General features: G+C 35.8%; 1 protein-coding gene across 5 annotated transcripts in view; it reads right to left on the bottom strand.

The window, feature by feature from the left end:
• The window catches only part of LOC117402512 (monofunctional C1-tetrahydrofolate synthase, mitochondrial-like), a 114,442-nt gene that overhangs the window by 83,700 nt on the left and 13,663 nt on the right, over positions 1 to 17,079 (bottom strand). For 3 of the 5 annotated variants that reach the window (XM_034003732.3, XM_059024123.1, XM_059024124.1), the window contains 10 exons: positions 16,087 to 16,160; positions 13,958 to 14,055; positions 13,220 to 13,393; positions 8,241 to 8,377; positions 7,872 to 7,918; positions 7,211 to 7,318; positions 6,740 to 6,814; positions 5,013 to 5,115; positions 2,509 to 2,585; positions 1,581 to 1,721 (listed from right to left, as the gene is read on the bottom strand). In XM_034003732.3, the coding sequence (XP_033859623.3) occupies positions 1,581 to 1,721; positions 2,509 to 2,585; positions 5,013 to 5,115; positions 6,740 to 6,814; positions 7,211 to 7,318; positions 7,872 to 7,918; positions 8,241 to 8,377; positions 13,220 to 13,393; positions 13,958 to 14,055; positions 16,087 to 16,160 (1,034 nt within the window). Of the gene's footprint in view, positions 1 to 1,580; positions 1,722 to 2,165; positions 2,242 to 2,508; positions 2,586 to 5,012; positions 5,116 to 6,739; positions 6,815 to 7,210; positions 7,319 to 7,871; positions 7,919 to 8,240; positions 8,378 to 9,569; positions 9,592 to 13,219; positions 13,394 to 13,957; positions 14,056 to 16,086; positions 16,161 to 17,079 lie in introns of those variants that run through there. The other 2 variants (XM_034003734.3, XM_059024125.1) reach the window with 2 other exon arrangements.

Below are 17,079 nucleotides of genomic sequence, written 5' to 3'. Positions count from 1 at the left end.
TAGTAAATTTATTTAATTGTTTAATTGTGGTGGCAATTCTATCCAGAGAGCCTCGTAACAACGATTAGTCGTATTGCTTGAATTTTCAAAATAGCGCAATACCATTATTATAGATGCACTCACCTGCACTCTTTTTTTTAACCTTGTGGAAGCAGGTAAAGTTTCTAGTTGTTTAATATTTCTTGCTTCTACAGTCCCGCCCACTCAAAGACTCAGAAAGCCAATCAGCTGCTGTATAGGTATGATTGATGAAAACGATGCTCGCAGGCAGGTGTGTGCTTTTGGTAACAATTAAGTAAAACAATTCAATTAATTTAGTGACAGTTCTCACAATTCACACTCACTTTACTGAATACATTGCAGTTTAGAGAGGTGAGTTACAAAACCTGACCTGCCTTAAAGTGTCCCGAGATTCTGGAGCCTGTTGGCAACCCTACTCTCGGATCAGGTGACACAGGTTGAAATGTCATTAAAGAAAATAGAGGGTTATGGCAAAGATGCAGCTCTCCTTTCTTGTAGTGGTAAAGTAAACGGTTCTGTATTTTGACGTTTCTGTTGTGGGGGGGAAGGAGCTAGTGGTAAATTGTGTACGTTTCAAACTGAAATCTTATTCAGGGTTATATTTCCATTCGGTAATAAAAATACTATTAACTAAAAGGCTCAAAACTATAGATTGTGTGTGTCCCTTGTTAGTAGCTGCCAGTCTGTTTTTCATTCAACAGTTTCATTCAGTTTTCTTGACAGTTTTTATAGATTCGGTATTCGGCTGAATCTTTTGAGATGGATTCGGTATTCGGCCGAATCCCAAAAACTTGGATTCGGTGCATGCCTAGTCAAAATGCATTTCTTTCTGTTCAGTTTGATTTCCCGGTAATTACATCAGTTTACATAGCTATAGACTTCACTCTAAACACATTACCTACTAAATCACAATAACATATTGAAAGCTCTGACCACGTGTAACAAAAGCAGCATGTCAGGTTAAATTAATGCTGTTTTGATTTAGTAATCTGTTTGCAGTATAAACTGAACTAATGCACACTGGCTAAATGACGCTAATGGGCTGCTGGTCAATCACCATACAGATGCTGTAGTGGTGTAATGGTTTTTCACTGCCATAAGTTAACATTGCAGAATACACCATCCCAATCTAACGAGTTTTTTCCTTAAAACATGGACTTTTTAATATTTATAAAAACACATGACTAGAATATACAATATTCTAATGATGTATATTTTTATTTGCTATAAATTTTATCACAAAATATTATTAAGATATATATTTTCTCCATATTGCCACCCTCCATTGTTCAAAGCTCAAAACATTCACCCAAACTATGTTTTAAATGAAACAATTCTGGTAGATGAGACCCAATACCATCTAAAGATTGTTAATCACATTGTTGTTAGAGGTAAACTACCAAAAGGAAATTTAGAAATTACAAAACCATCATATCCTGGATAAACAAGCATTTAAGAATAACTTTATTTCAGTTAATATAAAGCAATTCAATTTTCTTGACCCAGGATTCTAGCGCTGTATACCAACTCTCTCAAATCATGAAAACTCATGAACATACCAAGTCTTCTGCTGTAATTGGATGCCCTTTTTTGTCACTGGCAACTACCATCTTGCCCAGCCTATCTTTCATGTCAGCCAACCCATCAGTCAGCGCTAGGATCGCCATGATCTCACTAGCAACTGCAATGTCGAACTGCGTCTGAAAAACAAAGACCACAGCTCGTTTTATAAAAAGAATGCATAGAAAAAAAACACTGACAGCCTTTATTATTAAGATTTGTACATGGACCTCTCAGTCTTAAATACCATGTGTCATTACCAAGAAGTAACTAAATGCTGGACTGTGAAGAACTACCATTAAACACTAAGAATGTTAAATGTTAAATATTACATATTGATAGTCACATATATCCGCATATAAAGGCTTAAAAGTACTTTATTGAAGGATTGTGTGAGAATAAATGCCAACATGCGCTTAGCAAAATGTTTATTTTTATTAAATACGGGATATTACATCCCACACAGGTGTGGTGTTTATTAGTGTTACTTCAGATTAATATTGAAAACTGATACTGGGAAGTTTAGGGAAATTATTTTCATATGCTATTTCACATGTTTTAATGTGCACACAGGATAACATTACCCTAAAAGCATTCTCTCACAAACTGCTAGTTCATCTTTTTATGCTTTATATAAATCCCATCTGTCAGGAATGCCTGGAATTTGTCTGTTGAGAAAAACAATTTTTGTGTGAGAAGCTCCTTCCCCTAAATCTAGTCTAATCTTTACAGTGGTGTGGTAACATTAATGTATCAATGACAAGTGCTTTTGAACATAGTGATGGATATGCTATACTGTATTTGCATAATTCAATAAGGCAGAGACACTACACAACTATTAAACACAATTCAACTGTATGTGAAACACAGCCAGCAATACATTTAGACATGTAAAAATGAAATCTTTAAAAAGCACAAAAACAGTACCTGTCGTATGAATCCTTTCTCTGTGTTTTCTTGACCAACAGTTATTTTCCTTAAGAATCTGTCATTTGTATCTAAAACTGAAAGAAAAGAAAGGACAATAGGTATAAGGTAACATTCATATTATTAAACTTCATGACGCGAGTAAAATGTTCTTACAAATGTACTTGATCAGTGTTTCTCAACCCTGGTCCTGGGGACCCACTGTGTCTGCTGGTTTTCATTCCAACCCAGCTCTCAGTTACTTAACTAGATCCTTAACTGAACTGATAATTTGCTAAATTAGACCTTAATTGTTTTCAGCTGTTAATTATGAAATGTTATAGCGAACTTGAAATCTGAAACTGTTTTTATATATATATTTTTTTTTATTTTAGATGTCACCAATGGATTTTACCCCGGTTTTCTCCCCAATTTGGAATGCCCAATTATTTTTTATCCCGGTTCACCGCTGCAACCCCCGGCGACTCAGGAAACGGAGGCTGAAACACCCGTCCTCCGAAACATGATCCTGCCAATCCATCATTTTTCGCACTGCGGATCCACAGCGAAGCCACCAGACCTATAGTGCCGGAGGACAACACAGATCTGAATGACTCCACTGCAGATCCGCAGGCGCCCTATCAGCCACAGGGGTCACGGTGAACTGTGGATTGCCCTGCCGACCTAAGCCCTCCCTACCCGGACGGCGCTCTGCCAATTGTGCACCGCCCCCTAGGAACCCCCGGTCATGGTCGACAAAGACATTCGAACCTGCGATCTCCAGGCTATAGTGCGCATCTTGCACGCCACGCAGAACGCTTTCACTGGATGCGCCACTCGGGAGCCCCCGAAATCTGCAACTGTTTAAGAGCTGGAAACAATTAAAGGTCTAATTAAGCAAATTATCAGGATCTAGTTAAGTAATTGAGAGCTTGGTTGGAATGAAAACCAGCAGGCACTGTGGGCCTCCAGGACCAGGGTTGAGAAACACTGTTCTAGATGACATGTGCTTTATCAGCAGCCTCTTAAAATAATCAAATCAGCACAAAATAAGGAATCACATGCAAAACTAGTACATTCCAACAGGAGTTGCTGCTGTGATTTATAAACTTTGAGAAGGGGACCTACATGTTGGCAGGCTACAGTAATCCCAAACTGAAAAGAGGAAATGAACTCCAACTTCCTATTCAAAGATTAGGTGCTACAGAACAATAATGGACTGAACTGTCAATGTTCTAAAACAAACATATTTTATCTCTGTCAGGTAAAGCCATAATGTGTTCAGATACATGTAAACTCTCTTTGTATTAATGTTCTCTCAAAACTAAAATAACATACAGATTTAAACTATCATGTCATGCCATATATATATTTTCTATATATATATATATTATATATATATATATATATATATATATATATATATATATATATATATGTAGATAGATAGATAGATCAATCAGAGATACAAGGAAATGACATGACACCAACAAGAGGATCTTATTTTAAAAAGAATAAACCATAGGTAACAGTTAGATTGAGTTGACAGTTTTAAATGCAATGCCAACGACTTCCTGCAGTAGGAAAACAATTGTATTTGCACTGCCTGTGGACACCACAGTAACCTTAGTTCCACAGGAACCAAATTACACATGAATATCCTCTCAGGGAAGTAGAAAAAAGGGGGAAAACGTGATTCCTTTTTAAATAGGCCAGAGAGGATTTTCCAAGCTCTATCTAAATGGTAAGAAATATGCCGCCAAAAATAATAAATGTTAGATGGCTTCTGCTCTTTACTAAAGTTGTGTATACTTTACATTGGAGCACTTTTTATACTACTGTAAAGCAGGTTCTCAGAACCTGTTGACCATATCATATTCTGAGGTCTGAGACTGAAGCCTAAGAATTGCATAGGCAGTCGTTGCAGTCCTTACACACACCACCGCACTATATACTGTATATACTGTATATATATATATATATATATATATATATATATATATATATATATATATAGTTAAATCAGCAGTTTCCATTCCGTTGGGAAGGGTCTTACAACTCTGGTTACCAATCTCTGCATGGGGAACCTCTCAAAAGCACACTCAGAAGCAGAAGACAAAGTACTATTACCAAAACAGAAAATCATAAAAATATGGCTGACAAAAATGAATGTCACTTCCAGAGCTGAACAATACTTTACAAGAGGTTTACACAATTGTTACAGTAATAGTACAGGATTTAATCTCCAGTATTATTACACTGGATGGATGCTTTGACTGGTCAAATTGAACTTATGATGTAGCACTCTTTATACCTAACATTTGGTCCCTTCATCCATTTATACTCCATATCAAAATTTCTCACCCCATTTGTTTTATTTGGGAGAATGATCCACGTAGTAGCTTTTTAGCACCTTGTATATCCTCCTGTTCAGTGTTTCGATTGTTTGGTCCCTGCAACACACTGATGATATGCCATAGCTCTAGGAAAGATTTAACAGCAAGGCAGCAAGCAAATCCTTGTACCTCTTTGCCATGTAATTGTAGCTGGGTCAATGTCGAGGCGTACAAATGAGGTAATCTCCTCTACTGTCAGTGTGCTTGGGTCTGACTTGTTTATTCCCAATCTCTACAAAAAAAACATAAAAAACATACAAAAATGTCATAAGAAGTCACAAGAATGCAATGTTTGTCTGCTGCTAAGTTTTTTTTGTTGTATCAAAACTACACATTTTGTAGCGTAACATGTAGAACAATATTGCAGGTATAAGCTATTGTAAACATCAGAGGTTTACAATACTGAGAAGATGGAGGCTAGTATGGATTTTTCCAAATGCGGTCAGTGATTCCAGTACTGAATGTACCAAATTTCATAGAAAATGTGTTTGAGGGGGGATATTGTAAAAGGAATTCAAGTAATAGGAATATAAATTCAGAGCACTGTGTAGCACATAAAAAAATTGTCTACTAAAAACATACTGTGGGTTCTTACTGTCTATCTATAAAAATAACCAAAAAGTGTTAAACATTGTTTTACTGGATCACATGTCACGTGAACAAGGATCAGGCCAGTTTAAATTCCTAACACTTCAAACATGCCAGCCTTTATTTTCTCTTTAAACAATTACTTTATCACACCTGGCAAACCCCATAACAAACCATTTACATGTTTATCAGGCCTAAATGATTAAAATCAGCTCCCATCTGTGATGGAGTGAAGAATTTGCAGATCAACTCCATGCATTAGTCTGTACAGTACATACCGCTAAATCAAATAAAAAGGCTTTATATAGCAATAAAGTTAATGTTAAATGGTGCAAGATGACTGTTTATCTTGGCACACTTTCACATCCCCACAAATCACCACTAACTGTGCAACTTGACTGCCATTTGGAACAAGATTAGAAAGAAGTAAACTCTACTCAGGAAAGTAACTCGGTCTCAATGTATACAAAACAAATAAGACTGTCTTCTCTTAGTGTTTTCATTCCTGACCGTGTGTTTGGCACCTTAGCAGGATAGGGAATCATCAAGTCATTCACAAGAATGCCATTTGTTTCGGAGCAACACCCTTCCTGCATAGTGCAGCTAAAATACTATTTCATTCTGAACATGTACAGTCCCGGGAAAGGGGATTTCAAAAGTGATCAGAACTGCTGAACAGGTATACCAAAATAATTTGTCATTTTTCTTCACCTATCTAGGCAGCGTCTGTTAGGTGGCAAGGAAGCACTATGGCAGACGACTGGGTGTCCCCATAGCTTTAAGAAGCCAGAAATGATTAGAAGTTTCCATCAGGGTTTTCTGTAGCTAGAGATGATACACTATCAAACTTGACATTAAGGCTAAACACAGGAAAGACATTCCAAATAGACTGTCAAAACTTACTTATCTGTAATATTGTTTTTCCACAGTAGTTGTTACGTGAGTAAAAGCTATTAGAGAGAACAATGGCTCCCCTGGGCTGTCATGGCTCCACCACACTTCATCCATTCTTATTAATATTTTAGATCAGTAGTAACAATGAACTTTTCAACTCTTAACCTGAACTCTAAAATAATTATGTTTAAATCCTTCACCAGCTAAGGGATCCATCACCAGATCATATATTTTTAATAGAGGGACACCAGAGAAAATATGACTCTCTGTGTCTGCAGCACCTACGACGTCACATGAGTTTTTTATTTATTCTGGCCCCTTCTTTTAGCAAAATCTTTAAGAATATTTAAATGATAATAAAGTTAAGGACTTACTCGTAACCTGGCCAACTGAATTGAAGAGAAGTGTCTCACTCCATTAACTGAAGGTACAAGGCGATTATACAAGGCCTATTTAAAACAAATAAAAAAAAGGGGAGAAGGTATAGTAACTGTCTTACGTAGGCATAAAATGATAAACAGTGATACATTGACAACATGCTGAAGTTAGTGAAGAGTTTTTCATATCCAAGTTAGTTAACACATCACTTGTATTATACATTGCTATACAACATGAATGTACATAAAGTGCTGTTTTTATTTAGCTCATGAGGTGTCCGTTTTGTATGAAATCTTGTATGAAAATAAGTTCAAGCCTTAAACAGAAAAAAAGCACAAATAGTGCACTTGATTATTTAAAACCGTGTGTATATGTGTTTTTGTAATGCTTGAGTATGGTATCTAATCATGGACCAGAAGGAAAGATAAGATCATTCCAGTAACGCTACTTTGCATAGCAGGCCCAACCTTGTCTGACTGAGTAGATTCATGAAGGATCCTGGCATCAATTGCTGCAGCGAGCAGGTTATTTGCAGCAGTAATGGCATGAATGTCTCCTGTCAAGTGAAGGTTGAACTGAAAAAAAAAGAAGATATATATATATATATTTTTATATAAGCATAAAAATCCATTTCAAATGTTAAATAAAAAAAGAATACATCTGGGATGCAACTTTCTAACTACACAGGTTAACGATAAAGCATAAGTGTGTGCACATAACTTACAGAATGCCCATGTTAACTTCTTATGGGCATTACCCATTGCAGAGTCCATTTTTCAGTAATAGGCTTTTAAATAAAATGCTACTTACTCAGTCTTAAGACTAAAATGTGAATATAATATTTAATCGCAAGTTTGAAAGGGAAAAGCAGAACATTCACTGGACTTTTTTCAGCAGAGTAATGCCATTTTAAAACACCATTACACACAGAAGAAGAACAAAGACGGGCTGGGCTGTACATTGTATGACATATTTCAATTACCCCGCAACTAAAGTTTTGTGTTGTCATTACCAGCAATAACTTCCTCATGAAAAATATTATGTTAAACAGTGTCAGACGTGAGCTTGTTTTGAAGTTGCAGAGTCCAGCTGACTCAGGTCTTATGATTGTCATCAGGACTTGCTTACCTCCTCCATGGGAATGACTTGAGCATAACCACCTCCTGCAGCACCGCCTGGAGCAAGAAAAACAAGTTCAACATTCAGATCAAAAGGGTGTGCAAAAAAGGGTTCAGTGAAGAAACCTCCACATCCACAAGGTTTGCAGACAGTGGTCCACTACCAGAATCATGCAATGCCTGAAAAGGCTAGGAAGTACAATCAACCCAAAGCAATATGAATCTCTTAAATATAAATATATAAGGTAAAGTCTTCGGAATTCTATTAACCAAATCGTTAATTAACTGGATCACACACCCCCAATTGGTAGGATTACTTGACGTTGTACGATGCTTATATAGGCCCATTTTGGGGCCTCCTGCTTTGCACACTCCTTACCTTTAACTCCAAAGGTGGGTCCTTGTGAAGGCTGTCTCAGGCAAGCAAAGGAATTGACCTGAAGATGGGCAGTAAGGGCTTGAACCAGGCCTATAGTCACTGTGCTTTTGCCTTCCCCAAGTGGTGTTGGTGTTATACTTTAAAAACAAAACAAGAAATGAATTAAAATATTAAATACTGTCTATTTTAGATTTGGTTTAGAAAAAAAAATGCGAAAGGATGAATTGACATCTCACAATTCATCTCTCAAGAATTTATTTTACAGTGCAATTAACTGTATATATTACATAACAAGATACAGTCTTCAGGGAAGACAACCCCAAGGCTTACTCTTCATTCACATGACTGTTGCTCTAACAATGTTATCTGTAAACTGAAACAAATTCACCCGCCATAAAACTTTCCCTCAGCTGTACAAGTAGTATCAATGGTGAACGCAACAAAAATGACTTGCTGGATAATTGCTGAAGGCAAGGGCACTTTAAAAAAAAACTAGGTCAATCATCTCCACTAATGACAACTGCTGATGACAACACTTATGAACAGGAAAAAAAAATGTTTTAGTGTATAATCTATATAGTATCTCTTCACGCTGCTTAAGTTGCTAACAGTAATGTCTCCCTAGCTTTGGAAGACATCTACCATAGGCTAGTGACAGCTGTACTCCGAACCTCGGACTGTATAAAATGTCACATAAAACTATTACTTTTTCAGTACAAGACACAAAACAATGATTAGTTACCTTAGGGTTATTTTTCTGTACAGGTTTCTCACCCTAATATCACACATTTTAATTATGTTACAGCTACCACAATTCTGATAGACATAAATTAAGGTGACCATATGGCTCCATGTTCAGCAGGACAGTTTGGGATAGTTCAGGCTTTTCAACTCACAACCCAATGCATTCTGGTAAGCGTAGTCCTGCTTCTCTTAAAAGGAAAGAATGGTACCTGAGACAGGTAAAACGTACCATAATGCATTGGGTTGCAAGTTGAAAAGCCTGAACTATCCCAAACTGTCCCGCTGAACACGACAATGTTCAATGGAATTTTATGTTGGCAATAAATAATTGCACACTTTTGCCATAGTTTTTCTTATTTGGTATTTTTTAAAGCATCTATACGGTTAGTGATGCCATCATTTAACTTAGATATTTAAGTCACGATTTTTCTACTTTATCTACTTCTGTTTAATTACCACGTTTCTGATATCAAAAGCTGAACCCAATAATCCCCTTCAAATTTAAAACAGGACACATTCCTGTACATGCTAAACTGGGGGGGGGGGGGGTTGCACTACTCCCAACCTAGTTTGAGTTAAACTCACCTGTCTTTGCTGAAACTCATGGCAGCTGCACCAACAAAGAAGAAAAAAATGCAAATGTTCAGCAAAAGACAGAGCTAAAATATTTTCTGATCATCTATATGAGGATGGTGGGCAATTCTGCACATTTTGATGTCATTCGACTGACGTATGAGTCGATACCATTAAAGACCACATTGCCAGTCACAAACACGTAGAGAACAAAAAAGCAAAAGAGACGGCAAAAGAAAAACACCGCATTCTTCTATGCTGATAAACTTTGTGTTGGTTCATACTTCTGTTGAAGATGAATGCAATACATCAGGCGCATACAGCTATAGCTTCCCAAAGTAAGCTAGCTCACTTAATTGCGTATTTAATTATTGTTTAGTTTATTTCTTTCCACTGTACCTGCATTTAATAAAGCTATAATTAGAAATGTTAAAACATGACTAATTACATTTATCATCTGACAATGAAGAACCAAGTGTCTTCAGGTGATTTACTTACTATTACAGCAACAAGAGTGGTTGAAAATCTTGGCTTTAAAAAAAATAAAAAAGAAGAATTGTGATAATTATTAATTTACTTATTTTAAACTATCAACATTTATGTTCAAATGCCATGTTTAATTATCAATAAATTGATGAAATGTGGGAAAAAAACTGAATAGGTCATTTTTGAAAAACTGAATTTGCTATTCCCTAGCATGGAAAATCAGTAGCTACACACGGTATGCTATATTTCATACTAAAACATATTTGCACAACTACACATGTGTTCTTTATAAGCAATGCAGTTATCACCGTGAAAAGGAAACAAATCTTGACACATTTGCTTCTCCGTGCCACCTGGGTGTTTTCTTAACATGTAAATGTTTTGTTAACAAATACCACCATATGTTATTACCATTTGCAATCTGTTTGTAATTATAGCAGCTGGCTGTTTCAAATTCCACCCTATAGGTTTAAACTGATAATAAAAAATATTATATATTAGTGCATTTTAATGTGCCTTTAATTCTTTAAGAGTGAAAATAATTTGATTTCCCCTTCTCTATTAAGATAGATAATTATATGTAGTTTGGTCTAATATAACACACAGTATGGTGTGTTCTGAGGAAATGCATCCCTGTAAAACATATTATCTTCAATGTAAAACATATTAGGCTTTTTGCAATACACAGTCCACAGCCTCAGTAGGCAGTCTGGACACTGACATTCCTGACTAGGAACCTGGCATTGTTCAGCCAAAAAGGGAAACTCTATGTAAACCTGGTTAAATATTTAGTCATAAACTTTTTTTTTTTTTTTTTCACTATTTTTTAAATTGTCAATTTTTAAGGCCCTGTTCTGAAGATGTAATGATAGACTGCAACTTACATACATATTGGCTAATGCACAGTCACATGACTAAAAACAGTTGTTGATGTTGCTCACAAAAACAGTTTATTACCCCATATAGAGGTGAAAAGAAATTGGGCCATGTCGGTTTTTCAATTTACAATGGAACTGCAATGTAATTTAACTAAAACATATTGACTCGTTTTCAGTATAGAATGAGAATTAGCAAGTGTCATGACAATTTGAAAAAGGATGATCCGGATATACAGATTGTGCTCTTTAGAATTGATTGTAAGTACAGCACATTTTTCATGTTTGCTTTACTCATTGTAAGGGCAACTGTAGTACATCGTTGTGTAGTACTATTTAAGACTACTCCCTTTTTTTGTTTTACACACGTGTGAAGTAAACAGTTCTATGTTTGGGTATTTCGAGTTTCTCATGTTCATTTTTTAACACTGTAACATTTAAAACATATGTATTTCAGTGCCACATTTGTACAACTACTTTATTACTAATTACTTTACTTTACTAATTTAATTTAAATTGAAATGTTATAATGACCTGTATGTTATGTATAATACCCCCAAAGGCGCAGACTGACGGCATTATTACTGACCTATAAAAAGTGTATGCATGGCGTGGAACATGTATGGAACTATTTTGTTCAAATTATTCTTAAAAAGGGTCTGAATCATAACTGAAGTGTGATTTTTATTTTTTTATTTTTTTCCTGAAGCATGATCTCCATCTTTATGGAATAATATGGTCATATTTCACATCAAATTTCTTATTTATTACTTTTATAAATGCCCAGCATGCAATGTTTCCTTAAAAGCAGCAACAAAGCTGTGAGAGTTGAATGCTAAAGGAAAGCACTTCTGTCCTTTGCCCCGCACTGTTTATCTGCAAAACAACAATACCTTCTTTGTTTGAAACTGATGGGAATCTCCCATAACTCAAGAATGATATTTTTTATTTAAGTTGTGTCAACTCAGATTTACAGTAGGTATGATTGTCCCCAGGGCATAATGTTTATTATATTGTTACAGCATAAAAATAACAGGGCTCCAGTGTCAATGTACAGATGACTGAAAAGTAGTTGATATGAATCAAAGTTCTTAAAAGCTAAGAAAAAATGTATCTCACCAATTAAAGTCCCAGCAGAGTTAAACTCATAATAAAAAGATCCTTATTAGAATGCTTCCCTTGTTACTGTTTCTTCTTTTACAGTAACTAGTCTGGAGGATAAAATCCACCATGCACCATTCCCAAGGGAACCAAAATATTGGCAAAATACCTACTCTAAAAATGAATTGTTCTCTTAAATGGATGCAGGCTGCAATGCTGAACTGCATCTGTGTTTCTAGATGGTTGGATGCTCCAGCTTCAATCTTCATAAGACATGTTTATAACTGTAAAAGCCTCTATGATGAAATAGCTGGGTCTGGAACTTCGTAGGGAGGGCTCGACTTTCATTCATGCTTTGTAGCCATTTTTGGGTCAATGGGATCAGTACTTCTTAGTAACTCCCTTTGACTGACATGCAAAACCAAAAGAACTATATCCCAAAATCAAACTTAATTGTCAATACATGTCAATTTTCCTTTGAAGTCTTTTTCATAAAAAGTGTATTATTTACTTCTCGCAATTGCTTTTCCTTTCCTTAAGCTTTATATTGTTGTGGAATATGCTACATAAAAATAAAATGTATTGTACTGCTTTATCATTTTGTCTATTGGGAGTTAAAACAAATGCATTCGATTGTTTTTTTGTTGTTTTTTTTTTTACACATACTGTAACTCTAATACATATTTCAAACAAAATGCCACTCTAGGAATGAAACTCAAATACTGTGTATTTCAGCTGTTTGTATGCTGGAAGCTGGAAATTCAAGAATTTGAAAACAAGTTTAGAAGTCTCCTGTTATTATTATTATTATTATTATTATTATTATTTATTTATTTCTTAGCAGACGCCCTTATCCAGGGCGACTTACAATCGTAAGCAAATACATTGTTCAAGTGATACTTGAAATGTATTTGTGCTTTCCTGAGTGCTTTACTATCACCATCTCAGTTTAGTACTATTATTGCTGTGTACATTTATATGCTATAAAACCACCACCACTTAAACAATCAAAAATGGGCTAACTAGTTCCATATCTTTTCATAGAGACCAAGTTTCCTCTTTGAATTAGAATTCATAATGGTTTGAATTTGGGAATTTGTAGCAATACTTTCAGCATCAGCGTGAAATTCTTCTTACTTATTAGCAAAACGAAACAACAGAAACATGAAAAGACAGATAACAATGAGAATATATTCTTACCCAGCAACCAGGACATATTTCCCATCTGGCTGTTCTTTTAACCTCTCCAGGAGAGATAATCTTACTTTGGCTTTTGCTTTTCCATAGACTTCAATTTCATCTTCAAACAATCCAATCTCCTTGGCAAGCAGGTCGACGGGCTTTGGAACCTGGCCTCGGGAAATCTCAATGTCACTAATAAAAATAGGGAAAGCAGGAGAATCAAATCTGTCGAGGTGGTCCCTCCCTAAGAAGCACCTGAGTCACAAACAGTGCAAGGTATTGTGTCCGACAGCCAACTTCTGAGTTTAAAGGAATACTGCCCGCAAACTAAGACCTACTTTTTTTGTTTTGCAACTTCTATTAACAAGCTGGACAAGCCAGTATATTAGTGAATGTCTTATAAAATGTACTGCTTTAATCTACCTGACTTTCAAATGGTCTGACACTCGTTTTACATTATAATGATATGTGATATTTACACCTACTAGTGATTCGACTAGGGGGAACCATAATAACAGTCTACATAACTACACTGATGAATGCAATAGTCTTATGTCTAGATATGCAAAAAAAAGTGGAATATATGAAATAATGTAACAGTTTCAGTACCATGAAAAATAAGGTTACTATAAAATGATGAATTACATAAAGAAGCATTTCTCAAGAAGAGCTATATTGCTGATATGAGAGCAAATCATGAAAGGAATATTAGTTACATGCTGTGAATTCAAACAGAAATTCTCACTGGATACTTACCTGGGCACAGGTGAGACAGGCTGGAGTTTCAGGCTTCTAATATTCCACTGCTTATACCGCTGTTGCTCAACCCACCTTCTGCTGCTTTCAACAACATTCTGTAAAGAAACACAGAATTAGATCTACAAAAGCCCAATACGTCACTTAAAAGACAAAGAGTTTACAGAAGGAGTTTTTTTTAGGGCTGCAACTTAGGGTACATTTTGACCTTTAAAAGTTTGGAACACATTACCGAAGGAAGCTTCGAACCTCGATGGTACTAATTTGCATAATTTACTGGTGACGTCACCATAGCTACTTGTTTACATTTGATTGAAAATCCTATTATTTTACAGGCAAGCCATATAAATGGAATAAAACATTCATATATAGTTTAAAAATACATTATGTAGAACAGTAATCATGTTTTTATAATTTAAATACAAATACACGTTGTTTATTTACACGTAATTGATGCTGCTTGCGAGTAAGCTTGCACTGCAGCAGCACTAACTGCAGCGGACTTAGGCAAAACAAACTTAATTTAACAGTCACCGTTCCAAGCAGGTTATCAGTCACAGTCACATTTTACTACGACTACGACTACTATTAACTTACGATTATAAAGTGACCATAGAGATTGGCTGTGCCTCCATGATACATCAACAGTCGCTTGCACAGTTTGCATTCAACTTTTTTTTTGGTCATCTGGGCATTTAACAAAAAAAATCCCAAACAGCAGAGGGGTTTTGAGACATTTCTTTCAATACAGCTTATGCTATCGCTTTGCTGTCGAGATGGTGAATGAAGAAATTTGCCTCTGGTTAACACGGACTGGAGGGGGGTGGGGGGGCAGACGGTGTGCAGTTTTTTCAAAATTAAAATGATTAGTGTTAGCGTATATTTTGTATGTTTCAAACATATTCTGCCATAGCACTTCTCTTACACTGTCTTGTACACTAGGTATTTAGTACATATTTTACTGAAGCACTACAACCGCTATAGGTACCCCCTCAGTGCTTTGGATAATATACCCTGCTCCATACACGGCAGTGGCATATATAGAGTTGCTATGTATAAAGATTTGGTTAAATTTTAATACAACAACTTTCGTTTAAGTAATATGCATTATACAAATAAAAAGGTTGAATTTTGCATGCGAGTGATATTTAATGTGTGATTTATAGTATTTACACATTGTTCAATGATTTCTGTTAACAGAAAAAAAAAGAACGTGTCGTGCGTGATGGCGGCTGACGAACCATCGAAGGTTTAAAACAATCTTCGAATTCCTGGCTAGCGAACAAACCTTCGAACCTTCTAGCCCTAGTTTTTTCTACTATTTAAAATGAAAGATACATTACTTGTAATGCAGTGTTAAAAGTATTAGAAGTTTCTACGAAATGGACAATGAACAACAGAAGAATGAAAACAGCAGCGTTGACGTTCAAATTGAGGAGAAGACGGGGGTATATCTAACTGGACAAGTCACTCTTAAAAATACCATCATCAAACTCCAACTATGCTAGTTCTTTAAAGGGTAACAGGTACAGGTCTGAAATATCTCGGCTTTCTACTAATGTATTATTCTTTTTTAGATTCACTTCTCTGTTTCAGTCATCACATCCTATTGACTTTTAAAAGTCAAAGGCCTGCCTGTGGCCTCTACTCTCTAACATTTTTTTCTCTCCAAGTAAGAGTGTATCTATTAACCCATCCCCTGCAACACTCTGCCTCAAGTGTATTACTACATTTGTTCTCTGTGTTTTCTTCTTTCTTAGTTGCAGGGGACAGATTTAATGGTTACACTCTGGTGCACTTAAAGAGAAGACTTGTTTGAGAGTCCTTTTGTGGCTGCAGGGTTGAGTATTAAAAAATCTCCAGGGTGTGATGTCTGAAACAGAAAATGACATTCAAAGTGAATCTAAACAAGAAGAACATTCTTAAGGTATTTTCCTACTCATAACAACTTGCTCTTTAAATTGTGAGGTCACCTGAATAGCAAACCAGCCAGAGAAGCGTGGCCATGGTAAAATGTCCCACCCACTATTACTAAAAAAAACCAGAATGGGTGCCTGAAAAACTGTACTCTGAGAGGGGGACAATGCACGTCCACAAAGCAACATATTAGGCAATGGAAGAAGACGAACCTCCATCCTCAGAGCTGCTGCCAGGGTTCCAACCCCCATCTCTGCAATGCTCTCCACATCTCTATTAGGTTCCTCTGAAATTACACAATTAAGATTAAAAAGATAGGATTTACTTAGCTTTCAAATGAATCTGTTTTTCTCAACACTATTACCATTATTCTCTGATATTAGATGACAGGGAGCCGTTGTTGCAATCTTAACATACTGTTTTTTTTTTGGTTTTCTTTATATTTTTAGCATATAGCCACAAAAGAAATTTAACTAAAAAGCATGAAAAGTCAATGCCTCAGCACATTTCATCCCAAGAGCAAACCAAGAAAGGCATCCTCAACATACGTACACACAATTCTGACTTTGTTTTAGTGTACACAGGCATCAGGACTCCTACAGTGACACCACCTATACCAATGTGCAAGATTTAATGTATAAATCGAGAATTAGTACTTTGTATACAAACTTGAGGTACAAGGTATTATCCCCGCTGGGGGTGAAATCTCCTGTGAAAAATATATATATGTGTATATATATATATATATATATATATATATATATATATATATATATATATATAAAATCAACTCCAAAATCTAATCAGCACACCTTTATATGAAGGGTCATAGGTCAATACAATGTGAAAGAAATTCATTCATTCATTTTGGAGCAATCATGGTATATAGAAAAAAAAAAAATCTAAGACTGTTTCCAGACAGCCATGTTGGATGGGAGGCCAAAATCAAGGCCATGCAACAAAGCTTCAAGCTGACACAGAAAAACACTCCAAGAGATAAAGTGATAATCAATACTTATTATTATTATTATTTATTTCTTAGCAGACGACTTACAATTATTAAAAGATATCCCATTATTTTTACATACAATTACCTATTTATACAGTTGGGTTTTTAACTGGAGCAATCTAGGTAAAGTACCTTGCTCAAGGGTACAGCAGCAGTGTCCCCACCTGGGATTGAACCCACCACCCTCCAGTCAAGA

The sequence above is a fragment of the Acipenser ruthenus genome, chromosome 5, assembly GCF_902713425.1.
Source record: "Acipenser ruthenus chromosome 5, fAciRut3.2 maternal haplotype, whole genome shotgun sequence".
In the NCBI taxonomy this organism is placed as follows: Eukaryota; Metazoa; Chordata; class Actinopteri; order Acipenseriformes; family Acipenseridae; genus Acipenser; species Acipenser ruthenus.
Note: the sequence above shows the minus strand (reverse complement) of the source record. Positions and strands in the feature narration are given on the sequence as shown.